We start from the raw sequence: 27,551 nt of genomic DNA on the forward strand, positions 1-27,551 counted from the left end.
CGGGCCAACTTTGCTCCAGTGGAGCCTTGGCTGCGGGAGGGGAAGAGAGAGACAGAGAGGAAGGAGAGGGGGAAGGGTGGAGAAGCAGATGGGCGCTTCTCCTGTGCGCCCTGGCCGGGAATTGAACCCAGGACTGCCACACGCCAGGCCGATGCTCTGAGACCACTTTTGAACATATACTTCAAATTTTGGGATCACATGGTACACTGCCCTTACAGTTCTCTCACATCAATTTCAGATCCATACAGTATTAGTGTCGGCAGTGCCCTCATCCACAGTGTCCTATCTACTACTGTTCTCTCCAGAGGCTGGAGTGCTGAGGGTTCATGTCCAGCTCGCCATTGTCCGGCCATTCCCTTCAGTTGTCTGCATTTAAAGCAAAGCCAACTTCCGGAGGCCCAGCCAATGACGTGAACGCTCAGCCAGGGATGTGAATGCGCAGGCGCCACCTTCTCCTTCGCTCCTGGAGCAACTCGGAAGCTGGACGCAGAAGAGCAGTGCTGGACCCGGTATCCCCTGACACTGTGCAATGAGAGGAGTGCGGTGGGGAGAAGAGCAACGGAGGTAAGAGACTTACTCAACATAGTACGTCCCGTACTGGGGGTCTTCTATCTTCTCCCAGCCGTAAGGAAGCTCTGCAAAAAAAAGAAAGAAAAAAAAAAGGAAAGAAAGCAGAGCCAAGTGAAATGCCGGATTCAAAACCAACAGAAAAGAATTTGCCAGTAAGCAAATTTAAATACTTGGGAGACAGGAAGCTGAGGGCTCACTTTCAGTGAACAAACAGTTGCACCTGAGTGGCTTCAGCAAGTAATTAGAACCTCAGATCATAAGATGACATTAAACTCAAAGGTGTTTATCTGAATCACAAGCCATAAAATGCTAATTATTTTAAAAATCATCTGGCATAGAGTAGCCCCCCCCCCCAGTTATCTTTGGGGGTATGTTCCAAGACCCCCAGCAGATGCCTGAAACTGCAGATAGTACTAAACCAGTGGTAGTCAACCTGGTCCCTACCACCCACTAGAGGGCGCTCCAGCTTTCGTGGTGGGCGGTAGCAGAGCAACCAAAGTATAAATAAAAAGAGAGCCTGACCTGTGGTGGCACAGTGGATCAAGCGTCGACCTGGAACGCCAAGGTCGCCAGTTTGAAACCCTGGGCTTGCCTGGTCAAGGCACATACAGGAAGCAACTACAGTGAGTTGATGCTTCCTGTTCTCTTCCATCTCTCTCTCTCTCTCTCTCTCTCTCTCTCTCTCCTCTCTCCAAAAATCAATCAATAAATAAATTTTAAAAAAAGATTTAAGTTGTTTTATAAAGATTTATTCTGCCAAACTTAGCAAAAATCTGACATAAAGTACTTGGTAAGTAATTATTATGTAATTATTATATGCTTTAACTTGCTGTAACTCTGCTTTATAAATTTTATAAAGTAAAGTTACTTCCCTACTTTATAAATCACCATTACTGTGGAACCAGTGGGCGGTCAGAAAATTTTACTACTAATAGAGATACAAAAGTGGGAAGTAGGTATAAAAAGGTTGACTACCCCTGTAACTAAACCCGGTATGTACTATATATTTTTTCTTATGCATACAAACCTTTTCACTTTAAAAAAGCACTTTATGGCTTCTATTTGGCATATCTGAATTGCCAGCATCATTACTCTTGCATTTTGGGGCCATTATTAAGTAAAATAAGGGTGATGTGAACACAAGCACTGTGATACTTAGTCAATCTGATAACCTAGATGGCTACTAAGTGACTAATGGGTGGGAAGCATTTACAGTGTGGATACAATTGTCAAAGGGATGATTCACATCCTGGGCTGGACAGAGCAGGACAACGCGAGATTTCATCACACTGCTCAGAACAATGCGCAATTTAAAACTTATAAATTGCTTATTTCTGGAATTTTCCATTTAATATGATATATTTGGACCGTGGCTGCCTGCAGGTAACTGAAACCGCAGAATGTGAAACTGTGGGTGGGGACGAAGGACTGTTGCGTTTCTTTCATTTAAAAAGCTCGATAATGCTGATGTGAGACACAGCTACCCCGCCATCTGACACAAGCAGCTCTTGCTCAGCAAATTCTTCACTATTACACCTAAGATCTATCTGATTTCTACCACATTCTAACCCACTTCTCCCCAGACGATAGCCCAGCCTTGGATTTTTACTATTCCAAGTGGGCAACCTCGATTTGCTTAGAATCTAAGAAAATACCCACTTTCCCTTCCATTAACCTGATCTGAGTATCAGAAGGAAATTTTATGTAACTACTACAGTGCCTTGTTATAGAATCTGTATTTGTGTCTTACATAGGATTATTATATATTATTTATTCCAAGTAACTGACCCATAAAATATAACCAGAAAAGCTGACAATTTCCCCGACATAAACTGATCCTGTCAAGAAAAAGAAAATCCTCTTTTCTCCCCCACTCTGTTTCCAAAGGTAAGGCTTCTAAGAATGTTCTCAGTCAGACGTGGATTAAGCTGGCATGGATGTTCCAAGCACGTGGTTTCAGAGCTATCAATTATACACAGGAGCCCAGCAAGAAGGGATTAAAAAAACACACAGAGAAACCCACAGTTGTACACTATGATGACCCCACTACTATTTTCAATTTTTTATGGAGTGTTTTTCTGCTATGCTAAAACACACACGCGTGTGTACACACATACACATGGTGTATGCTAGACAGAAAATAAGCTTAGATACATTGAAAGATTTGTTGATGTTACATCACTTAGCCAGTTATATTAGTGACTTTATCAGTAAAAATTCCAATATAATGAGCCCAACAAGTCATACAGCCTCTTATGCACTAATAAAAATTATTATTCCACACTCAAAATAAAAAGAGAAAACAGATGACCAGTCTCGCAATGAAGAGCTCTCAGTCACCCCCCACCCCCTTCCTCCAACAGGCTTCCTGCCTGTGTGTCCTGTGCCTGGTGGTTTTGAAGCATGGTGTTTGTGGTTTTCGTTTGAATACCTGGGTGAAAAGTCTGAGGCGGGAAAGACAATAGTTGAAAAGCAACCACTGGGTGGAAACAGGAGAACTGAATCCACTCCAGCTCGCTTTGATCCTCCAGCTATGAAGCCAACCATCACCAACTCACTGGGAACAATATTTTACAACCAAGCAACTGTTTCATGGTTAAGAGTACTTGTTGGATTATAGCTGTAAAAAATGCTCCATAATAATATAATCAAGGCGTTATCATTAAGGATCGCTCACAAAAGAGAGTTTTTCCTTTAATAGGAATTCTCTTGCACCAGCATGGACACTGGATGGCGTTGTGTAAAGTTGACTTGTACAACCACACACAACTGGATTATGCACGGTCTTTAGAGAAGTTTGGAAAATCAAAGATGCTATAGAAATAGGCGAAACATTCCATTTGACCTCTGAAAAATTCACTGCAAAGGATGTATCAATACTTAACAAGGACAAAAGATCAACATATATATACTTTAGAGTTAACCTGGAAATTAATTCAGCAGCAATAGAGGATGAAATGGATGGAGTGGAGTGAGAATAAAGGCAGACCAATAAAAAGTATTAATAGCCTTGATAAGAAATTATGAAGGCTAGAACTGAGGGAGTGGTGGTAGGAATGGAGAGAAAGAATGAATAACAGAGACAAAGCAGTCATAGCGACAGGGCTCAGAGGCTAACGAGCTGATCTGAGGGAGGAAATGAAGGCACGAGGCCAAGGTGATTCCGGGTTAATGGCTCTTCTAGTATGAAAATGACGAAAAGAAAGAAGTCATCGAATATTTATTAAATATCTACTATGAACATAGCTGTGGGGGTAGGAAGAAGGTATGAATTTGGGCCCAGAGGCATTTGGGGATAGGTAACATGTAAAACATGCCTGGTGCAGGGCCCAGCACCAATGGACACTCAGGGACGGCAGGTTTTTACCAGTCAGAGTGGACAGAATGTGGTAGTTAATGGCAACGGAGAGAGTGTGGTGAGAAAAAACGTTGAGGATGGTGATTGGTTTTCGGGTACTGGGAGGATGTGATGTCACTTGCTGAGGACCGGAGCGTATGGGAGGATGTGATGTCACTTGCTGAGGACTGGAGCGTAAGGCATGCCCAGGAGTGAGCTCAGTTCAGGGAGGTCTGCCATTGAGGGGCGTGTGCGACATGGTGGCAGAGAGATCGAATGATATCCTCAGACTCTGACCCTGGTCCTCAGAAGAGAAATGTAGCAGACAGAATTTGGGGGATACTAGTGAAAGCTATGGCAGTCGACAAGATCACCCAGACTAACTATGAATAGAAAAAGGGAGGGAACAGTACCGGAGGAGCACTGCACTGACAATTTAAGGAGAGCACTGAAGGCAGCTTGGGATGCTGTCTGGAGAAAGCTATCGAGGATGACCATGTAATGTCACTCTGGAGAGTCAAGGGGGCACTATTTATAATTATGCTGGGACAACAAGAATGAGTTGGGTTAGTCCTCAGCTAACCAAGACATATGGTCATTCTTACTGTAAAGAGCATTAGGGGACAAAATTATCCAATTTTTCAATCTTCTATAGAGGAGAAAGAATGGGAGATATGTTTCCAGTGTTTCTGAGCCCTTTCATTTTCTTCTTTAAGGACGAAGAAACGTCTTCTCAAACTGGTGGGTTTAGCGAATGAATTCAACATGCTCGACTCAGGTCCTCATGGGTCCCCTCCCTGCTGTAGATGTCGGCCTGCCTGTAGAGAGGGTGCAGTCTGGTCTGGTCTCCACCAGGCCTGCCTGGTGGGTGGGGCTCTGCAGCTGAACACAGGGGCCACACACTGAATACCACGTCCTCCTCCTCTAGGGGTAAAATGTTAGCAAGTCCACACAGACGCAGAGCCAACGCCACATCGGTTCACTCGGCAGCGGCGAGCCTCGTTCTAACCCCATACCTCTGTGCCTGTGTTTCCTTTCTCTACTGACTCTGAGCTAGTGAATGAAGACAGGCTTAGTTTTTATCACCTCACCTCAGAACTTTATCAAGAAGGACGACCAAAATAATCTAGGGGCGTAAAGTAGCCTTTCATTCCCTCCTTTCTGCCCTCCTTCCAAACACTGCAGTCTCTCTTGAAGGGATGTACAGACAAGTAAGACAAAACCACTGCCCTTCTAGATACAAGTATGTAGTAACAATGCACTTATTAGTGTGATAATGGACACATGTCCTATGGTACTACTGAGCACAGAGGAGAGAATACCTATTTCTGATCTGGAAGAGAATGACAGAGGAGGTGACAAAGAAATTGTCTCCCCTCCCCCCAATTCATTTTAGAGAGGAGAGAAAGAGAAAAAGAAGAGGGGAAGAGCAGGAAGCATCAACTCCCATATGTGCCTTGACGGGGCAAGCCCGGGGTTTCGAACCAGAGACTCAGCATTCCAGGTCTACACTTTATCCACTGCACCACCACAGGTCAGGCCAAAGAAAGTGTCCATTAGATGTGAGTTTAGAAGGATGCGTGGGTATGAGCCAGGTGGACACAGGGCACAAGGCTGGTTCCTGGCAGACAGATGGGCATATAGCAAAGGCAAAGACAGAAATATGTCGTATGTATGACATGAAAATGCTGGGGGGGGGGGGAATAGAATATGGTTCAATTATAAAAAATCTTCACTACTTCCCCAGGAAGTCTAGACTTTATTCTGCTGACAGTAGGGGGCCAGTATGGGTGTCTGAGCAAGGGAGACACATGAAGGCAGTTATCTGTCAGAAAGATTAATAGGCAGAATAGTCAGTTTTTGATCATGTAGCCTTATCAGTAAAAAAATGTGAACACATACTTCCAAGATCTATATATTTATGCATAAATACAGTGTGTCCGTAAAGTCATGGTGCACTTTTGACCGGTCACAGGAAAGCAACAAAAGACGATAGAAATGTGAAATCTGCACCAAATAAAAGGAAAACCCTCCCAGTTTCTGTAGGATGATGTGGCAGTCCAGATGTGGACAGTACAGAGGAAAGTTCAGTGTATTCTGTGGCTCGCTAAATTCGAATCCGTGACCAAAGTGCAATGTGAATATTGGTGTGTTTATAACGAAGCGCCACCACATAGGAATAACATTACTCGGTGGGATAAGCAGTTGAAGGAAACCGGCAGTTTGGTGGAGAAACCCCGTTCTGGTAGGCCATCAGTCAGTGACGAGTCTGTAGAGGCTATACGGGATAGCTACCTAAGGAGCCCTAAAAAATCTGTGCGTGAGTCCACATCAAACTGCACTGAATAGGTATGAAACTGGGAGAGTTTTCCTTTTATTTGGTGTAGATTTCACATTTCTATCATCTTTTGTTGCTTTCCTGTGACTGGTCAAAAGTGCACCATGACTTTAAACACACTGTATGTGTGCTACTCTGCTAGTGTATGCAATAAAGCATACACAAAACATGGACACTGTCAGCTCTGCCGTTTTCTCACTGTTAGCTTGGGTTTGTGTATTTTATTATTTCAACTGGAACTATCTTTGCAGAACATCTTTAAGGTCACACTTCAATTTTGTCTGGATTAAAAACTATGTAACATGGTCTCTAAATCCCCTGAACTGGGCACAGGAAACTGCAGAACCCCACAGTGCCTTTGACAAGAGTAAGGCGCTCAGGGTGTTGCATGTGATAATCACATATAGAATTGCCAACCTGTGCCTAAAATACAAAATAAGAGAAGCTTAATTAATTTTTACCCCTGAAAAGAAACATTATGAAACAGTAAGTTCTAACATTTCTTTTCCTGCCCACCAAAAGAGAGTTTGATCACCAACACTGTGAAGACCGCTGGTATAAGGGCTGTATTACTAGTGTATTGGAGAACTGTCGGACACAGTCTCAGGATAACGCAAATGTGTGGCAACCAGAGGAATGGAGAGAAAGACAGAAAAGAAAAAGCATGGATAGAAAGAGGACAGATGGACAGAGCTGTGTGAAAAAGAAACAGAGCAAAATGTTCACTGTGACATCTCAGTGGTGGACATATTTGTATTCAGTATCTGTATGTATTCTATCAATCTGTCTATGTGTTGGAAAGTGGTCACACTGCTATATTGCCAAAGTATACGAAAAATAAAGGGCACCGTGGATTGGTAACTATATAGGTAATAGAGCAAGAGAGGGAGATGCAAATCTGAATGCAGGGATTTGGGCGCAGATGAGGAGGAGGATGGTGACAATGACAGAAAGAGGAATGGGTGACTTCAGGAGAAAAATGTTTAGTTCTAAATACTATGTTTATTTGAAGTGTGAGTAGGATAATCAAAACAAAAGTCAATAGGAAATACAGAAATAGCATTTGGAATCAAGGACAATACTAGAGATTTAGATAAGGGACCCGACGACAGTAAACTAATAGCTAAAGCTATGAAAATAAATACACTCTACACGGGAAACAGGAAACAGCAGAGAATTGAACTGAAACAATCAGTGGGCAGGAAAAGGATGGAGACCAGCAGAAGGGGCATGCCTAAGAAGACTAATACCGCATTCCCAAGCTTGGAGAAGTCAAATTCAAGTGGCATATACTCTAGTTTACCTTTACAGTGGCTGACTTCACCATAAAGAACTTACTGTTGAAAGCCTTAGAAAAAAAGGGAAATATGTTATAAAAATGATTTAAAAATTATTTCTTAATGTAATAAGTGTTGGAGGGGCTGTGGAGAAGGAACCCTCCTGCACTGCTGGTGGGAATGTAACTGGTACAGCCACTGTGGAAAACAGTATGGAACTTCCTCAAAAAATTAAGAAACAGTTACCATATGACTACCTAGCAACCCCTTTTCTGTGCATCTACCTGAAAAAAACTTTGAAAATACTTATTCATAAAGACATGCACCCCTATGTTCTCTGCAGCATTATTCACAGTAGCAAATACATGGAAACAAAGTGTCTGTGGATACATGATTGGATAAAGATGTGGTACATATATACAATGGAATAGAGCCTTTGTATTTACATACATATTTTAAAATCAGCTTGTCAATTTCTTCAAAACAAATTTGTAGGATTTTGATTGGAATTATATTTAATATAGATGTCAATTGGGATAGAATGAACATCATTAATGATATTGTGTCACCCAATCTATGAACATAGTATAGCTCTTCAATTATTTTAGGTCTTCATTTTTGCTCCAAGTTATGTAATTTTAAAAAAAATCACTAGAAATAGAATTTTAAATAATTTAATTTTCCAATACAGGGAGTCCTTGGGTTACGACACCTTTGACATAAGACATTTTGAGTTTACAACACTCACTCTCATAAAAACTTTTAAAAATAGAGATGTGAGTGTTTTGGCTTACACTGTTAGCATTGTACTTATGAACTATGTGGGCAAACTAGTTTGAATGTGCACAGCAGAATATGCAGTTAATGTGGCGTATGAGGGAGGGAGCTGGCATCCCCCGTACGCTTACCTATGCCATTTTGGACTGTTAAAAGGGCAAGCACCCAATCAAACTAGTGTTATGTTTGTGTTAGGCTAGGTAGGATATGTTTCAACTTATGCCAATTTTCAGGTTACGTCACTGTCGTAGGAACGGAACTGTGTTGTAACCTGAGGACCTCCTGTAGTTTGTTCCTATGAAAATCTTTAATATTGCAATTATGCTGAACAAAATATGTGTAAATTGTTTATTTTTTTTAAAGATTCAATTTAATCTATAGGGGGCTATCTGAACCTCATTCTAAGCCACTTTTTTTTAGCTAAGATAATTAATTTCTGATGAGTGATAACAAAATTAATGCAAATTTTATTCACCTGCACCTCATATTCAAGAAGGCACAGCAAACAACTTTAGTCAGGGTAAATTCTATACTTACTTGTAAGACTACACCACCAAACACAATCTGCAATATATACAAGGTAGACAAGCATTACTAACCAATAAAGAGAAATACTTTTACTACTAAGCAGTAAGAATTGTTTACAGGGTGGGGGGTTTACTAAAGACTTTCATCAGGTTTCTAATGCTGCTCTAAATGGCTAAGGATCAGCCATAGAGACTAGCATATCTTCCTAGTGATACTAAATTAAATATATTTTTGAAGACTCAGTAGGCATGATGAGGCTACTCTGGGAATGAGAATGTACCTAATTTATTAAAACATTTATTTTGAATTTTTAAAGTTTGTACAAAGGGGGACAAACTGATTTTTATGATGGAGGGGGACTTGACTTGGAGTGGTGAACACACAATGCACTATCAGATGATGTATTATACAACTGTCCACCTAAAACCTGTATAATTTTACTAACCAATATCACCCCAATAAATTCAATAACACATTTAAAAAAAGATTTTTACAAAAAGGATTTAATTGTATAATCCTTAAAAAAGAGAGAGAAATAAAATCTCTCCTAAAATCAGACACAGTGACATAATTACCAGTCAGCTGATTACAGCGTCCACCCAATGGCTGTGTGCGAATGCACACAATGGTTTGTTCGAGATTTCAGAAAACTCATTACCGAAGCAAGAAGAGCAAGAAGGGATTAGGAGAGTAAGTATAGTACAAAAGGTTTCTGAATCCCTACCTCCATCCTCACAGTCTTCAGGGGCTTTGGCTTTCTTACAAAGACGCGGATCCAACCAGGTGGTTGTTTTGGTATTGTGGCTGCAGAATAAAGATTTCAATTAGAAAGGGTAAAATAAAGATGGAGAAAAACATATCAAAAGCAAAGATTAAAAGTGACTGAAAGGTGCATGATGTTAGAATATCTGTCTCCCCCTGGCTCCGCTGGTCGGCCTCTGATTCAATAATCCCACTGTTATCAGTCTGTTACTTCAAAACTGCCTCAGAGGAGCAGTAATGCTGCAGGCACTCATTTGAGAAGAGAGATTCTAAAGGAGGGATAAGATGCCAACCCCAGAATAACAGACACTTATTTAAACCGTCCAAATGTTTCAAAGGCTGAGCCAACCCCCATACTGTGCATGATCTACCAGAAAAAGCTGTACTGAAAACCATGTTTGCTGTCTGGCTGAATGCCTTCCTCCTTCCCTTCAAAACACGCTATATTGCTTGAGTCTCTGTGATGTGTGGCCACCAGGCTGGGGGCTGGGAATATAGAGATGAATGACTGGAGAGAGCCTCTGGACTCACAGGGCTGTTTCAAACAAAATGATGGTAAGGTTAAAGAAAATAAAAAGTTTAACAGTGTCTGTTTCTGCAACGCCCAAGTAAAAATGACAGGTATCATTAAACTCAACTTGACGAAACTAAGTTCTCATCAGCATGGACCATATATTTGATCGAAAAAGAAAGGTGGAACGAAACATCTCCCCACAGATGTTTTCAAAGAGCAGTGTCTGTTTAATTTCATTTCAGTCACAACCAGCTGGCTCCAGATCAGGTCACCATGCAGTAGATACTGATGCTAAAACAGAACCGGCACACCACACTGTGGGTAGACAGTGTTATAGTTGAGGTAGCTGAAATATGAGGATAGTAAAGAAAGAAAAATCATAGGAGAAAATATATATAGGAAGGCAATTAAGTGTGAAGTTATTATCAAATAGTATGAGAATAACAATGTGAACAAGTTATCTTTTCTTGGTGTGTTTATCATCAGATTAACTCACCAATCTACACGGGCCTTAATCATGTTTTCTATGCCTTTTGACTCCTGAGGTACTCACAGAGCTAGCTAGGAAGCCCCTTCCTACACATCGCCGGGTAGGACACTACTGTGGTAGAAACACTCTTTGTATGCTGAATATGGACAATCTAAGGAGGAGAAATTGGGATTGTTTCTAGAAAGTCTGCTACCTATTCTGTCAGAGAGAGAATCTCCCCCAACTAAAACCAGTTGAATCAGTTTTAGCAAAATGAGAAGAGTCAGGACTCCAAAGGGGCCTAGCAGCATGCAGATTGCTTTTAAAAAAATCATGGACATATCTTACAAAACCAAATTCAAAACTGCTACTTCAGAAATGCTTAACTTTGGTTTCAATGATCCAAAAATTTCTACTGCTACATTAACAGATATAGGCAATCCATGGGGATTTTACCCCCTATTTCTCAAAGGAAAGAAGTGCCTACAGGGGCTACACCCAAAACATGGCAGCTAGTAGCTAAAGACTATAGACCAGTATTATCTACTTATAGATGCATGATTTAACAGCAACCATAACTCAGACCAAACACATTAGCTATCGCAAACAAGAGAGCTTCATCTAGCAGCAAATCATATTCAGTTCTGGTCTGGATAGTAACCCCGTTAGACAATGGTTTGCAAATATTTTCTATTATCCCTTAGGTGGTTTTTTCACTCTGTTGATGGTTCCCCTTCACTGCACAGAGGTTTTTAAGTTTGATGTGATCCCACTTCTCTGTTTTGTCGCCTGTACTTTTGTTGCCAGACCCAAGCAGTCCTCGCCAAATTCAACATCATAAAGCTTTTGCCCTCTGTTTTCTTCTAGAAGTTTTATAGTATCAGATCTTATATTTAGGCCTTTAATCCATTTTAATTATGTTCACCTAGAAAGACATTTCTTGTATAAATTCCCCACCCCTATAATTTAGTAACTTATCCCTGTTTGCAGGGTGAAGTACTGTCAGATTCAAAGCCTCTTAATCTGTTTCTAAAGATACTCTAGCTACTTTTAGTGACTACACATCTTACTTGGGGGTTTAGTTCTAAAGTCAGCATGAAAGTCAAAATTACACTTGAAAAACTTCTGAAGTTGTCCACAGAGAAAGGTATATCTGATTTTATTTGTTGTGTATAATCCTGGTCATTAATGTTTATATAACTGTATAACATAATAATTTACCACACATGGTAAAAAGAACACCAGGTACACACAATCTATGTCTTTTAAACACTAGAATCTCACTTGGTACAGCAAGATGCTCATTCTATGCGACGGATGTGCAATTTGGGACCAATTAAGGAAACTCATTCAAATCTCCCACCCCTAATTTATTTCTGAGTACATGTTCTTTTGAGTGTAGTACCCAGCTCACAGCATTTTAATTATTATATTCTGTAACTTCACTACATTGATATTCTACCTCTGGGTAAATTAGTTTAAAGATGAGAATTACAGCTGCATGAGAATATAAAAATACTTCCTAATGAAACTTCGAATAAATTATATAATATTCTCAGGTGTAAGCAATATAAAATTTTAGGTTGACAGAATACATATGGTATTCTACATATCTCTGTAAATATAAGCACATTAATGGTGCTTTTTCATAAAATGGGTATTTTTTTGTGTGTGAATTTATACCAATTACTCTGAGGATCAATGATTTTTCCCCCTCCTATACTATTTAACTATGTTGCCTGAAAACATCAGACCCAAACTTGAGGGCTGAAAATATTTAGCTCAGGTAAGAAATATACCCGGCCTCATGTAATTCCCGAAATGCTTATTAAGCGGGACAGTATACCCAAAGTTAAAACAAGCAAAGCAAAACCCTCTTTATTCCTTACATTTTTCATTCTTAGTGATAAATCTGTTTTTCATCCTCTTGTTTTTATAAAACCAGAGGTCAGACACCCTATGCCTTTATCTAAGTCAAATAAAGACAAAATACCATCCGGGGAAAAAGTCAGATTAAGAATCAACTGTAATGTGGATGAAAAATATTTTTAAAGGAGGAAAAAAGACATGGAAGCCTTGAGAAATGAGGTGGAACATTTTTCAGACAAGTCTCGCCACGGCAGGGCACGTTGGGAGGACACACGTGTGCTTACTCGATAAAGTAGATCATCCCCGTGTCGGTGTAGGCCATTTCCCAGTTTTTGGGCAGTGGTTCCAGATTCTCATCTCTCATCATGTAATTTCTGAAGTCCATGGAGCTACTGGTTTGGTTGTAACTCGGGACGGTCTTCATCCAGTCAGATAACTCAGAATGCCTCTCTCTGTTCTCTATTCAAAACAGAACAGCGTGAGAAGGAGGGAAACTCATCCTCTTTTCAAACAGCCCTCTTCATCTCCAACAAAATGCCCTATATTTATTACAAATTTCCTTGTCTTCAGTGTCCATATTCTGCTATAATTTTTGAAAAAAACAAACATGCTGGATTTTTTTTCTTTCACCAAATGGCATTAACCCTGCATAGCATCCCAGATGCTAGCCTGGGAAAGAAACAAGAAACGACTCTAGAATCAATTCAGTAGACGCTGAACTTACATCAATAGATTACTAACAACAGCCTTAGCAGCACTTACATAGTCCTTGAGTGTATCAGGCTCCATTTTAAGCACTTTAAATGTTAATTCATAACCCTTACTTAACCCTCTGAGTATTTATTGTTCCTATTCCCCTTTTACAGAGAACAAACTAAGGCACAGCAAGATGAAGTTAACGTAGTCACAGCCACACAGCTAATAAACAGCAAAGCCAGGGTACCGACCCACGTGGTCTATGCTCTTAACTGCAGTACCGTGCTGCCCCGTATACAGTTAACCCAGGCCTTTCAAATAACGCCGATTAAAAAAAATTTTACTCCATATTTCCGGTTGTTAAATCATTCTGTTGGTGATATTAAAATGCTTTTAGAGTCCCAAAGTTCATAAGGTACTGTCTAGAGCAGCGGTTCTCAACCTGTGGGTCGTGACCCCAGCGGGATCACCTAAAGCCATCGGAAAATACATAATGCATATCAGGTATTTACATTCCGAATCATAACTGTAGCAAAATTACAGTTATGAAGTAGCCACCAAAATTATTTTTTGGTTTGGGGTCACCACAACATGAGGAACTGTATTGCGGGGTCACGGCATTAGAAAGGTTTAGAACCACTGATCTAGAGAGTGCACAATTCATGCACTTGAAGCTTGTTTCTAGAACTTAAAGGATAACACAACTGTAGTAACTCCTGACTGCAATCAGTGCCTCAGAGACTCTTAGAGGAGGCCTCAGATACATTCTCCTGCATTCCTTATTTTTATAGTACTTACACCCATCCATCCCTTACCCAACCAAGCTCTATAATCCTTTAATCCTTCAACTTACCACCTTTCTCTGTCCCTCACTCCCATCCCTGCCCCAGCCCTGTCCCGCTTTCCTACTTACTCAAGAACATGAGTTCCCACACTGGGACAAGTTCACGGTCTCTCATCCCAGTCTTAAGCATTTAAAAATGTTAACAGACTTAAATTTTGTGGGTGAGCAAAGCTGGCACCAACATCCAGAGGCTCTACGATAGGATGGTTTTCCTCCACAACCCCTAAAAAATGGGATGCAAATTTACCTAAAACTTTTTAGACAAACTTGTTTTTACCCAAACACACTGAAGTAACACATTAAACATCAAACATATCATGTGGCATAACAATGTGAGATGACTATAATATGGGACTCACTCTTGAGGGAGATGCAAGGGATGACTGTAGTCAAACAATAAATACAGAATATATAGTAAATTTTAATGATGGATAAAGGAAAATATCAGGACGGGAACAGGTTCTCCAAGTCTGGGGACGTGATCAAAGTCATTTAGTTACAGGGTACTAATAAAATACACTGCTCACAAAAATTAGGGCATATTTCAAAATGAATATGAAGCGATAAAAGCATTTGATTTTTTTTTTTTATTACAGAGACAGAGAGAGAGTCAGAGAGAGGAATAGATAGGGACAGACAGACAGGAACGGAGAGAGATGAGAAGCATCAATCATCAGTTTTTTGTTGCGAGACCGTAGTTGTCCACTGATTGCTTTCTCATATGTGCCTTGACCATAGGCCTTCAGCAGACTGAGTAACCCCTTGCTCGAGCCAGTGACCTTGGGTCCAAGCTGGTGAGCCTTGCTCAAACCAGATGGGCCCGCGCTCAAGCTGGCGACCTCAGGGTCTCGAACCTGGGTCCTCCACATCCCAGTCTGACGCTTTATCCACTGTGCCACCGCCTGGTCAGGCTGATTTTTTTTTTTTTTTATTAAACAAGAACATCAGAAAAGCAAATGACAAGTCAAAGAAAGTTGTTCAATTATGCAAATGAGATGCAAAACCAACTTTTATTTCATTGGTGAAAATGCACTATACAAAAGGCTGAAAGTACTGGAGTATCTGCATGTTCCCTGATCCCCTAATTTTTGGGAGCAGTATATGTATTTTTAGTTCCTACTTTGTGCCAGGCATTGTTTATGGTACAAGGGATAAAACAATGAATAAAACAAGCAAAAATTCCAAGCCTTATGAAGCTTCTTTGTAGTGTTTGGGATGGAATTATTACCATACACAGCACTGAAATGAGTTCTGCTGTGTTTCTGTGGTGTCTTACTCTCAATGACTAGCCTAAGCCTCCCAGGCACAGATGTAGGGGTGCTCGAAGGAAGAAGATTCTCCAGCAGTACATGTCTCTGGGCGTTGCATTTAATGAAAAATATGAGAGTTGCATTTCAAAATTTTCTTTGAGTGATTCTGAATTTAAAGTCAAAGTAGTGCTAACAAACCTAATAACCTGATAATGTGTACTAGCGTATTTCAAAACCTTCGTACTTTGTTTTAGTTGAAGGTTGTCTTATTTATTTATTTTTACTGTATTTTTCTGAAGTGAGAAGCAGGGAGGCAGAGAACAGACTCCTGCATGTGCCCGACCAGGATCCACCCAGCATGCCCATCAGGGGCCGATGCTCTGCCCATCTGGAGCGTCATTCTATTACAACGGGAGCCATTCTAGCATCTGAGGTGGAGGCCCTGGAGCCATCCTTAGCACCCGGGCCAACTTTGCTCCAATGGAGCTTTGGCTGTGGGAGAGGAAGAGAGAGACAGAGAGAAAGGAGAAGGGGTAAGGATGGAGAAGTAGATGGTCGCTTCTCCTGTGTGCCCTGGCTGGAAATTGAACCCGGGACTTCCACACCCTGGGCCGACACTCTACCACTAAGCCAACTGGCCAGGGCCAAGGTTGTCTCTTATAACATCTACATTTTGTCCACATCTTATAAAGCAGGACTTAGGCCAACAAGACTTCCATATTCTAGCATCAAAAATGAATCTTAAATCTTTTAAGTAGGAGGGTAGCATCATCTTACATGATTACTAATGACAGCTTATTACTGATTTATCAAAATGGCCACTTGGGGCAACTCACTTCAACTTACGAGATGATCACCAATGACACATTTTGTTCCACAAAACCTTCACCAGAAAGTATTAGAATCCCATCACTTACTCTCTGTATGCTTTGTGAAAAATTTTACTACTTCCAATTCCATGTCAAGTAAGAGTCAACCTGGAATGTCACTTAGATGCTGTCCATTTATTTACAAACCTGCATTTCCAGTGCCATTAACAGCTTCCTTGTCTTCCTCTTCCTCCTCTTCAGGAAGAGAGCTGTCCATTCTTTCCATCTTGCTGACAGATGTTGTGCGTTTTCTTTGGGATTCTGTGTCAAACTCATTATCAAAGAGGACCTGATCGACAGGATCAGGCTGGAAAGGGCTGGGCTCTGCTGGAGGCTTGGGAGTCCCATAGAAATTTCCTGGGGTGAACAAAACAAACAGTAGCTCGAAATACCATTCCAAGTCAATGCTCTATCCACTGCGCCACCACAGGCTAGGTGTAGCTCGAAATACCAATGTTGACTCGAGAATCAGAACAATACGATCTAGTGTCTGTCTCCGCCCTGTTATCTGTTATACCAGAGTTTTTTAATAACCTACCACTGGCCAAAAGGAGGTGAAAACACTTCACTTCTTGGAAGAGAAGAGGGTAGAAAGAGCAAAAATAACTAATTTCCAAGTGCCCCTCATCATGTATTTTCTAACATTTTAACACTATTTGTACTAAAGCCAGGAAGTTGACTTTATGTGGATAGCTTATTTATTCTAACAGATCCGCCTTTTTTGCATAGCTTCCAGAAAAGGGGCGACTTTGTGACTTTAAAGGCATTACTGCTCGTGTGAGCCTCACTGGCATACAAGTGGAAGGAAGGGGGAAACAAACTCCAGTAACTTCATTCTGAGTGTAACATAACCAACTATCTTATGAAAGGAGGAAATCTGTGGGCAAAGGATGAAGCTAAGAACTAACCAGGCTGTGTTGAAATGTAGGCTATTTATGTAAGTGATTTCTGAAAAGTTTTCCTGAGATTCTCATTATATCACTTTATCTGACAATTTGTTGGACAAATAGAGACTTTATTAGCATAATTCAATATTGGCTTACTCTCAGGAAAGAAAGGAATGCTTTAATATGGTAAGTCTTGAGGATCAGTAATTTTCGCAGTTAAAATAAATGTTCCAGAATAGAATGAAAACAATTGAGTGTCGTCTCCATTTGTCATGGAGCTCTCATTAGGCAGCCAGATACAATGGGAAAGTGCTCAGTAGATCTAGCTTCAGTAAGTGTGTGACTCCTGCTTGTTTTGACCTGCTATCAATCACTACGCTTATGTTACAGAAAGATAAATATGATTATGGAGTAAAACGCTTAAGACCTTTTATTTTTTAAATCACATTTTTCTAATCAAATTCCTTGGCTCCTAAGGAGGTAATTAAGGTGCTCATTCTCATAAGGTAAATTAATGGGGCATAGAATAGATTATTTTTCCTGACTGAAAAAAGCATGGGTTGTTGATCATAACATTGAGGCAAATCTACAAATAACATAGTTTACCTTAGGCCGGGCATGCTTTGAAGGGAAAAGTATTAAAATGAATCTTTTGGAAATCTGACTTAAGGCGGTATTGTTATTAAAATACTCAAGACAAAACGGTGGAATCAAACTAAAAAGCTTTTCAACTATATCTTGCCTCTCCCACACTCCACTACTCCTTTGCTTTCAAATCCATGTTTGAAATGGAGTTACTCCTGTCAGGAAGACGGATGCAAAGGTTCGTAAAACAGACTAAGCGGATCTCAGCAAACTTTCTGACCCGGAAGTAAAGCAAGTAACTGATGAAAAAGCCAGTTCGCACTTCTCTAGGGCAAAGGGCAGAGAAATGCCCAAATCAAGGTTTGGCTGGGGAAAAGGATGCTCTAGGTCTTTTGCGTTATATTCAATACTCACACTACCGTGGAATTTGGATGTCAAAAATCGAAAGTCCAGTTTTTCTAAGGATGATAGTTTTATACAAACACATTTTATTCCTAGTAATTCCTAGTGTGTATTCCTAGTAATTATTAACTAGTTTTAGGAAGTTCAACTTTTTTTCTAGGGTGAAAATTTTAAAAATTCAGGGTATTGTGATTGGTATCCATAATCATTGATAAGATTTTAGGAATTCTTAATAAATTCTTGCAGTTTCCTCATTTAAAAAAATTATTGGTTTTAATAAGCATTGCTTATAAGTGAATAAGGTCCTTTATTTTTTTCTGGAGTTGTTGGTAAATATTAAGATTGCAATTGTCATCTTGCTGTATTGGCCAAGAGTTTGCTTAAAGGCTTTAATCACTGTAAAAAAAAAATAGAAGACTGGATAAAGAAGATGTGGCACATATACACCATGGTATACTATTCAGCCATAAGAAATGATGACATCGGATCACTTACAACAAAATAGTGGGATCTTGATAACATTATACGGAGTGAAATAAGTAAATCAGAAAAAAACAAGAACTGCAGGATTCCACACATTGGTGGGACATAAAAACGAGACTAAGAGACATGGACAAGAGTGTGGTGGTTATGGGGGGCAGAGGGAGGGAAGGAGGGAAAGGGGGAGGGGGGAGAGAAGGAGGGGCACAAAGAAAACTATACAGAGGGTGACAGAGGACAATCTGACTTTGGATGATGGGTATGCAACAGAATTGAATGACAAGATAACCTGGACATGTTTTCTTTGAATATATGTACCCTGATTTATTGATGTCACCCCATTAAAATTAATAAAAATTTATTTATTAAAAAAAAGATTGCAGATTACAGCAAGGTATAAAATGAGAAAGTTTGTGAGCCCTGACTGTACAGTAACAGAAAAATTTTTTCATCCTTTTGAAGGTGTTTTGAAGATTTTCGTTTTTCTCTTTTTTTTTCTTTTCTGAAAGTGTTTTCATTTGTACAATAGAACTACTATAGATACTAGTAACACCCTAAATTCCTGTCTGTCCTTCCCACTCTCTCTGAGTTACCCTGAAGTTAGTATGTATTCATTGAGGACATATGCGTAAGCTTACATAATGTATAAATACTACTGTTCATAAAACATCCTTAAGTGTTCTTTTACTATTTCCATATCTTGTTTTTAAACAGTATACTGTATGTGTCCATCTGCAACCATTTTTTATACTATTCTATTTCTAAGACTTATTCCTGTTGACACGTAGATTCTGGTTCATTTAACTGCTGAAGAATAGTCTATTTTCATGAACAAGTAAAAATGTATTTTACTCATTCCCCTATTAGAAGAGAGTTGTTTCCATCCTCTCGCTATTTTAAATACCGCCTTAGCGACAACTCTGGTACTGTCCACACATGCACACAGACGAGGGCTTCCCTAGAGCAGGCATCCGAGAGGGGACCGCTGGGTCACACTGTGTGCATCTCTGAATTTACAAGCTATTGTCAAGATGTTCTCCAAAGGGATGGTATCATTTGATACTCTCACCAGCTGTGCATGGGAGTTTCCATTTCCCTCAATTATTAGACTTCAAAATTTCTGTCACTGTGATGGATGTGAAATGGCGTGTGATTGTTATTTCAATTTGCATTTTCTCTGACTTGAGCACATGGTCATTAATATCACACAGTATGCCTCTGTATCATATACCTAATTTGTTCTTATCCTTCACTGAAGAAAATGTAGGAGAATATCTTTGTGACCTAAGGGCAGAGAAAGACTTCGCAGACAAAACTTCCGAAGTGCAGATCATAAGGAAAACAGTGATAAAGCTGATAGATGAAAATTAAGGGTTTCTGTTTACTGAAGAACCACAGGACAAGGTGATTAGGTGAAAGAATGGGAGAAAATATCTATACCCGATAAGGGGTTAATACCTAAATAGGTATCTAAATGTCTAAAAAATGTCTGCAAACTGGAAGTGACTGAGATGCCATTTAAGAAAAAAACAAAACAAAACAAATAGACCATTTGCAGAAGTCCAAAAACCTAACAAGGTGCTCAAACTCCCTGTCTTCCAGAGAAACTACAATTTAAATGAGATGCCACTTCTACAGCCATCAAACTGGCAAAATTACAAAGCTGGATAATGCCAAGTGGTGTTGAGAATGCACAGTCATTACTACGGCTGCGACAGGACCAAAGCCTCCTGTCCTGCTGGTGGGGACCAAGTCGGCAGAGCTAGCTATCTGAAAGTACTTCATCAGATGGGTATATAACCCAACAGTTCTATGCTTTGGGTATAGACTGCACAGACACATGGGAGAATGTGTGCTGTAACTTTCTTGGTGGTAGTGGGTATGGGAGGCAACCTGGAAGTCCATCACTAGGAGAGTGGTTAAGTAAGATGCAGTGGATTCACTATAAAATTCTGTGCAGCAGTTAAAAAGCAATGAGGTGCATGCAAGTATAGTACAGCCACATGCAAGTACAGTATAGCAACATGTGAATACAGCGTAGCCACATGGATGAACTAAAAACATAGTAGTAAGTGAAAACAGTTAAAACTGAATGAGATCTAGAACACAGACCAGATGTAAATAGTAAATACACGCACATGACACACATTCTTCAAGAACACATGCAAACAAAAGCATGCGTATGAAACACATCGGGATGGCTACCATTAAGAGGGAGGCAGAGGAGAGTGGGCTATTTGCATCAAGTAAAAAATAAGTAGCTGTCATTTCCTCTGAAAAATCTTCACTGGCCACCTTATGTAAATAAGATATTCCTATTATTTTTCTTGAATCTCATTTTTTGGTTTCCCTCATATCATCTCAATTTATAGTTACCCTGTTTGTTGTGACTGTCTTCCCCACAAGGATACAGGATTTACTAAGGCAGTATCATCTCAATATTGTTCATCACAGTATCTCCGGACCCTCTGATAATGCTGGGCACATAGAGGTACTTAAACATAGGTTGAATGAATGAAAAAGGGAATGAATGAATGAATTTGTTGGAGCTAAGTCCACAAAGGGTAGTTGGCTTGAACTTAGCAGGCAAAAGAAATCACTGAAGATTCTGAAGAGGAGAGAGACATGCCCAGAGCTGTGCTTGAGAGGGCAGCAGGGGACCAACGGGCAGGACAGAGTGTAGAGAGAGAGAAGAAATGGAAACAATGGTACCAACTCAACAGCCGAGACGTGAGCTAGTTCAGTGGGCCTACCAGGAGGTGATGAGGCAAGAAGAGGGGCACTGAGAGGCTGCGACACAGGAAGAAGTAACTAGATTTGGTAACAGAGTGGACAGGAACTGTGAGAAAAAGGAAGTAAGTGACCACTCCAGCATTTTGAACTCGCGCTGCGACTAAAGAGAGAAATTATGCAGACTTACTCTTTCAGACAGAACACATACACATATTTGGATACGTTGAAATCAAGCTGAGGTATGTATTGAACCTCATCTCTAGGCAGTGAAGATAACATTGAGTAAGAAAGACATGATGTGAGCCTTCCCTGAGCGTGTGAAAAAAGACAATTAGAGTAGCATGATGAAGCAATGCTATGAGCATGGACCTTGCCAGGGAAGAGTGTTAAATAAGGGGAACAAAAGGATCTAACAGAATCATTTAAAAACTGAACTTGATCTTAAATCTGTACGTTCTAGAATCAAGTAGGTAAAGAGACTGAAAAGGAAACCAATTACTCTGTTTTGATGTCTCCCCTCAATCTATATTCTTTTCTCCAAGCTAGCTAAGGTATAGATTTTTAAAAATGTTCAGTATTTGAATTCTCAATTACAAATAGAAAACAATCTACAAATACTTGCTGAGTTCATATAATGAATGGGAATTACTACAAAATATGCAAATTAGCTAATTTGAATAATTCCAGCATATTGTTCATAATCAACTTCATAATACAATGAAATTCTTTTGCTTACTGTTTAATCCTATTTTAACTAGTAAATTACAAATGTCTTGATTAAAAGAAAAAATTTCTCCAAAACCAAGAGAAAAAACTTTTTTGTCAAATTGAGTATTTTACTGATCAAATTCCCTCTGAAATAATTCTGGTCATTCTGATAGTTTCCTGGGTTGCGATTGTCAACATTTGGGGACATACCATCATACGTTCCACTTTCTAATAATGCTCCACTCTCCTCCAGGGCTTTGAACTGTTCAACAGAAATGAAATTATAGTCCACCCCTGGTACTTCCCCATCCCTGGGGGCCCTTGTGGTGCCTAAGGAAAGAAAACAAGAAAAAAAAATAGGTTGTAAAGTGCTTTTAAACTTAAAAAATATCACAAATAATAGAACACACAGTCCATAGAGAACACCGGGGACAAACTGACCATTGAATACACTGTACCTACTAGAATGAGGATCAGAAAATTTGAGGCGAGTTAACATTCCTCAGTGAAAGCAGAACAATAAATGTAGGATGAGTCAACATATTTCAATAAAATCTAGAGATAGCTGTGAAATTCAAAGCTACAAAACCCACACAATTTTAGTGTCAAAAAGATCTTAACTCTCTAAGGCACAACAGTTCATTCTCCTTTTAAACTTCAATGATCATTACTTAAAATGATCCACCAAGGATAGACTTTATTTTTATATAGCTATCTTAGGTCTTTTTTTTTTCTTCCAGAAAGAAAAGAAACCAACATTCTACTTACTAGAGGCCTGAAGGACAATTAAAAGAGAAAAGAAAAGTGTAATTCTTTTAATGAATCTTATTTTTAAAACTTGGACAAATATTAATCTTGAAAGTATTTTAGACAAACAAATAAAAAGCCTTTCAATATTCACATATTGCTTCTTAGCCATTATTCTCTTCAAGTAATTTGTAAGAATTAAGCAGTAAGTAAACTGTTTAATGAAATTCAGCAACAGAGCACTAAATCTCTATCTACTAAGAGATTCAGGCTCAAGTACAATTGACCCTTGAACAGCGTGGGGATTAGGGGCACCGACCCCACATACACAGTTGAAAATCTGCGTATAACTTTTCACTCCCCCAAAACTTAACTACAGCCATCCTTCAGTATCCTGGGGGTTGGTTGCAGCACACCTTGTGGACACCAAAGTCAATGGATACTCAAGTTCCTTATATAAAATGTTGTAAAACAATGCATATAGTCAGCCCTCCACATCTCTAAACTCCCAACTGCAGATCAAAAATACTGTTTTTAATTCACGGTTGGTTAAATCCCAACACAAAACCTGGGGATATGGATGGCTGACTGTATATTTACTGGAAAAAAATCTGCACATAAGTGGGCCTGTGCAGTTCAAGCCTGTGTTGTTCAAAAGTCAACTGTAAAAATCTTTCATTCAGACCCAAGGTATAAATCCAGATTTCTCCCTTTTAATTTTACTGAAAAATCGATACTTTTAGCCTGACCAGGCGGTGGCGCAGTGGATAGAGCATCGGACTGGGATGTGGAAGGACTCAGGTTCGAGACCCCGAGGTCGCCAGCTTGAGCGCGGGCTCATCTGGTTTGAGCAAAGCTCACCAGCTTGGACCCAAGGTCACTGTTCGAGCAAGGGGTTGCTCAGTCTGCTGAAGGTCCCCAGTCAAGGCACATATGAGAAAGCAATCAATGAACAACTAAGGTGCCGCAATGAAAAACTGATGATTGATGCTTCTCATCTCTCTCCGTTCCCATCTGTCTGTCCCTATCTATCCCTCTCTCTGACTCTTTCTGTTAAAAAAAAAAAATTGATACTTTTATGAAACATTAAAAAATGTTGTTTCAAGTGCTAAAGAATATGAAAAAGAGATACAGGTATTTAACCCGGAAATAGAGCTGGGATGTTGCAGCAAGTCTCGTGCAAGAGGCCTCCCTAAATCTGCCCCGTTCATGGAGGGCGCTCCAAGCCAGAAACCTGGTCATCACTTTGGGGTCTGCCTCCCCATCCAGTCACCAAATCTGGCTGATTCCATCTCCAAACGTCTCTAGGGTTTATATACTTTTCTTCATTCCCACACTCACCCAATTCATATCATTATCCAGGTGTAGTCTGTATTGTTGGTCCCCGAGAATCAACCCTGTCTTCTCCCTGGCTATATTCCTTACCCAAACTGCTGTCAGTGACTTTCCTAAAATAATAATCTAAGAAAAAGCTCTAAAACCATACAGTTTCCATGAACCTCAGCATAAAACCCAGACTCTACCTTCCCAGTTTCACTCTTGCCGCACTCCTTCCACATTGAAGGAGTTAGCTTGATAGATTGTTTTCCAATTATTTTAATGCTCCTTGCACGCACTTACCTCCAAGGCCTTTGACCAAGCTGTTCTCTTCCCTGGAAGACGTCCTATTCCCTTTCCCCCTCTTACCTCAGCTAACTGCTACTCACCCTTCAGGTCCTGGCTCAGAGTTTCTGTAAAGAACCCTGTCTGTTCCCATCTAGGGTATGACAGTATGCAGGGACCATGTCTACATGCTTCAGACTAAGAGCCCCAAGTCTTGGCACAGTGTGAGAATCAGAACAGGTACACAATATAGATAGTTGTTGAGTAAATTAAATTTTGTGTGTGTGACAGACAGAAAGGGAGAGAGATAAGAAGCATCAATTCTTCACTGCAGCACCCTAGTTGTTCATTGATTGCTTTCTCATATGTGCCTTGACTGGGGGGCTCCAGCAGATCGAGAGACCCCTTGCTCAAGCCAGCGACCTAGGGCTCAAGCTAGTGAACCTTGCTCAAACCAGATGAGCTTGTGCTCAAGCTGGTGACCTCAGGGTTTCGAACTTGGGTCCTCTGTGTCTCAGTCTGACACTCTATCCACTGCACCACCTCCTTGTCAGGCAAATTAAGTAAAATTTTATAGCAATGTAATTAACACTGTTTGGCAATCACTATTATTATAAATTAATTCATGGGAAATTAGTAATTGCTCTTATTTTTTAATTGTATTAAATTCTATTATAGTCTGCAATGTGAAAAAATTTACAAACATGATGATAAAACATTAATGGTAATGATATAAATATATAATGGTTAAGCCAACATTCTAAGCAACAAAGATTGTATTCAATGAATTCTGCCCCCCCATATTTTTATAAAAAATGTACATTTTTTTGTTTTACACAAAAGATACAAATCTGAAAAACATCTTTTTATAACATAGCACTTTTTGTTGTCAAATTTGTTTCTCACATTAACTAAAGCTACATTGTTAGATTCCTCCAAATCAACAGCTTTTAGCTCCATATTAAGTAAAACTTAACATTAGAAGACAAATTCAATGATTAAATTTAAAGTGTATAATTATCTCTAATAGATGGAAAAACATGGCCACAATATTTTTTACCTCATTCTATCAAGAGATGGGGCCTGTTGTTTCACCTCTTGAATTTGGACTGGATTTTTGACTTGCTTTGAATAATTTAATGTGAAAGATATGAGGTATAAGTTCAAGAGTAGAGACTTCCATCTTGGCTGCCCTGGAATGCTCCTACTACCATGTATGGAAGTCTAGTCTATACTACTGAATGATGAGAGATCCAAGCCAACAAATAACATCAAGGCCCCAGACGGGTGAGTGAGGCCATCCTAGTTCCTCCAATCCCAGTTGAGCTACCAATGACTACATGAGTGACCCCAGTTGAGCTCAGCCAACTCATAGAATCATGAGAAATAGCATATGAAGGTTATTTATTTATTTATTTTTGTATTTATCTGAAGTTGGAAACGGGGAGGCAGTCAAACTCCCGCATGTGCCCGACCGGGATCCACCCGGCATGCCCACCAGGGGGCATTGCTCTGCTGCAACCAGAGCCATTCTAGTGCCTGAGGCAGAGGCCATGGAGCCATCCTCAGCGCCCGGGCCAACTTTTTGCTCCAATGGAGCCTTGGCTGTGGGAGGGGAAGAGAGAGACAGAGAGGAAGGAGAGGGTGAGGGGTGGAGAAGCAGATGGGCACTTCTCCTGTGTGCCCTGGCAGGGAATCGAACCTGGGACTCCTGCATGCCAGGCTGACACTCTACCACTGAGCCAACCGGCCAGGGCCTATGAAGGTTATTTTAAGCCATCAAATTCTGGGGTGATCTGTTATGCAGAAAAAGCTAACTCAAATATTATCCAAATAAACTTTACTATAAAATCTAATGATTATATAAAACCCAATATAAGAGCAAACCACATTATAGATAATACTATAAAAAGTACTGACCCAAGGAATAAGATTACTATTAATGTTAAAATTTTAAGCAGGCACTTAATCCCTCTGGGTTTCATTCTCTTTCTGCAAAGTGGTGGTGAGCAAGATGGTGTTCGTGCTCCTTTCCATTGGTAAATATGATATGTTCTGTGTGATCCCAGCATACATATTTCCAGACTCACAAAGTAGCTTTAATGTTAATTTTCTTTACAAATATAAATAGTATACGTTTTTACTTCCTTCCCCTGAATAACATCCCTTGTACCTAAAAAGTTCTCTCCTTTCCCTTATCCTACCCCACTGCCTTCAACATTGCAGAAAATTTACCTTTATATTATCTTGATGCTCTATATATTTAATAGAAAGCTTTCTACATCCCCTCCAGTTGGCACTCTATTTTTCCTTTTTTTTTTTTTTCTTTGTATTTTTCTGAAGCTGGAAACGGGGAGAGACAGTCAGACTCCCGCATGCGCCTGACCGGGATCCACCCGGCACGCCCACCAAGGGCGACGCTCTGCCCACCAGGGGGCGTCGCTCTGCCGCGACCAGAGCCACTCTAGCGCCTGGGGCAGAGGCCAAGGAGCCATCCCCAGCGCCCGGGCCATCTTTGCTCCAATGGAGCCTCGGCTGCGGGAGGGGAAGAGAGAGACAGAGAGGAAGAAGGGGGGGGGGGTGGAGAAGCAAATGGGCGCTTCTCCTATGTGCCCTGGCTGGGAATCGAACCTGGGTCCCCCGCACGCCAGGCCGACGCTCTATCACTGAGCCAACGGGCCAGGGCCTATTTTTCCTTTTTACATAAAAATTCCTCCAACAAGTTCCGTTGACTCACCATCTCCAAACCTCTCCTCTCGTTAATGCTCTCTGGAGCCCAGGCCTGTCAGATCCTTGGCCTGACCATTCCACTGAGACAATCAGCTATGTTCATCAGTAGTCTCCACCTGGCTTAACCCCCAGCGGTGGCGACTCGGGCCTCCTATCACCTGACCTATCAACGACATTTGACATGCCTGATCGTTCCCCCTTTAAATTTTATTCTGAAATCCACAGAAGAGTACATAAAATGTGTATGTAAAGTTAAACAAGTTATAAGAAAGCAAACCCATCCAGGTAAAGAAACAGGACGTTACCATTATACCAAAGGCCCCTTCGTACACCTCCAATCACACCTCTCTCCCTCCCTTTCTCCGCTCCCAAAGGTAGCTACCAACTTGACATTGGTGATGGTTTCTTCTTTTATTAAAATTTTTTTTTTACTAAATAAACAATATATTTAAAGAAACTTTATTTAAAAAATTAAATTTAATGGGGTGGCACTGATCAATAAGAGTACATAGGTTTCAGGTGAACAATTCTATAGCATTTGAATGGTTCTGTTCTGTGCCCATCACCCAAAGTCAAG

At 40.3% G+C, this 27,551-nt stretch overlaps 1 protein-coding gene across 2 annotated transcripts in view; it reads right to left on the minus strand.

The window, feature by feature from the left end:
• MAGI3 (membrane associated guanylate kinase, WW and PDZ domain containing 3) overlaps positions 1-27,551 on the minus strand; it is a 213,304-nt gene that overhangs the window by 44,550 nt on the left and 141,203 nt on the right. Inside the window, exons 3-8 of one of the 2 annotated variants that reach the window (XM_066247417.1) lie at positions 22,106-22,225; positions 16,248-16,457; positions 12,726-12,900; positions 9,552-9,631; positions 8,837-8,863; positions 578-635 (exon numbers count right to left, since the gene is read on the minus strand). In XM_066247417.1, the coding sequence (XP_066103514.1) occupies positions 578-635; positions 8,837-8,863; positions 9,552-9,631; positions 12,726-12,900; positions 16,248-16,457; positions 22,106-22,225 (670 nt within the window). The remainder of the gene's footprint in view (positions 1-577; positions 636-8,836; positions 8,864-9,551; positions 9,632-12,725; positions 12,901-16,247; positions 16,458-22,105; positions 22,226-27,551) is intronic. The other variant, XM_066247418.1, reaches the window with a different exon arrangement.

This window comes from Saccopteryx bilineata, chromosome 11, assembly GCF_036850765.1.
Source record: "Saccopteryx bilineata isolate mSacBil1 chromosome 11, mSacBil1_pri_phased_curated, whole genome shotgun sequence".
NCBI lineage: Eukaryota > Metazoa > Chordata > Mammalia > Chiroptera > Emballonuridae > Saccopteryx > Saccopteryx bilineata.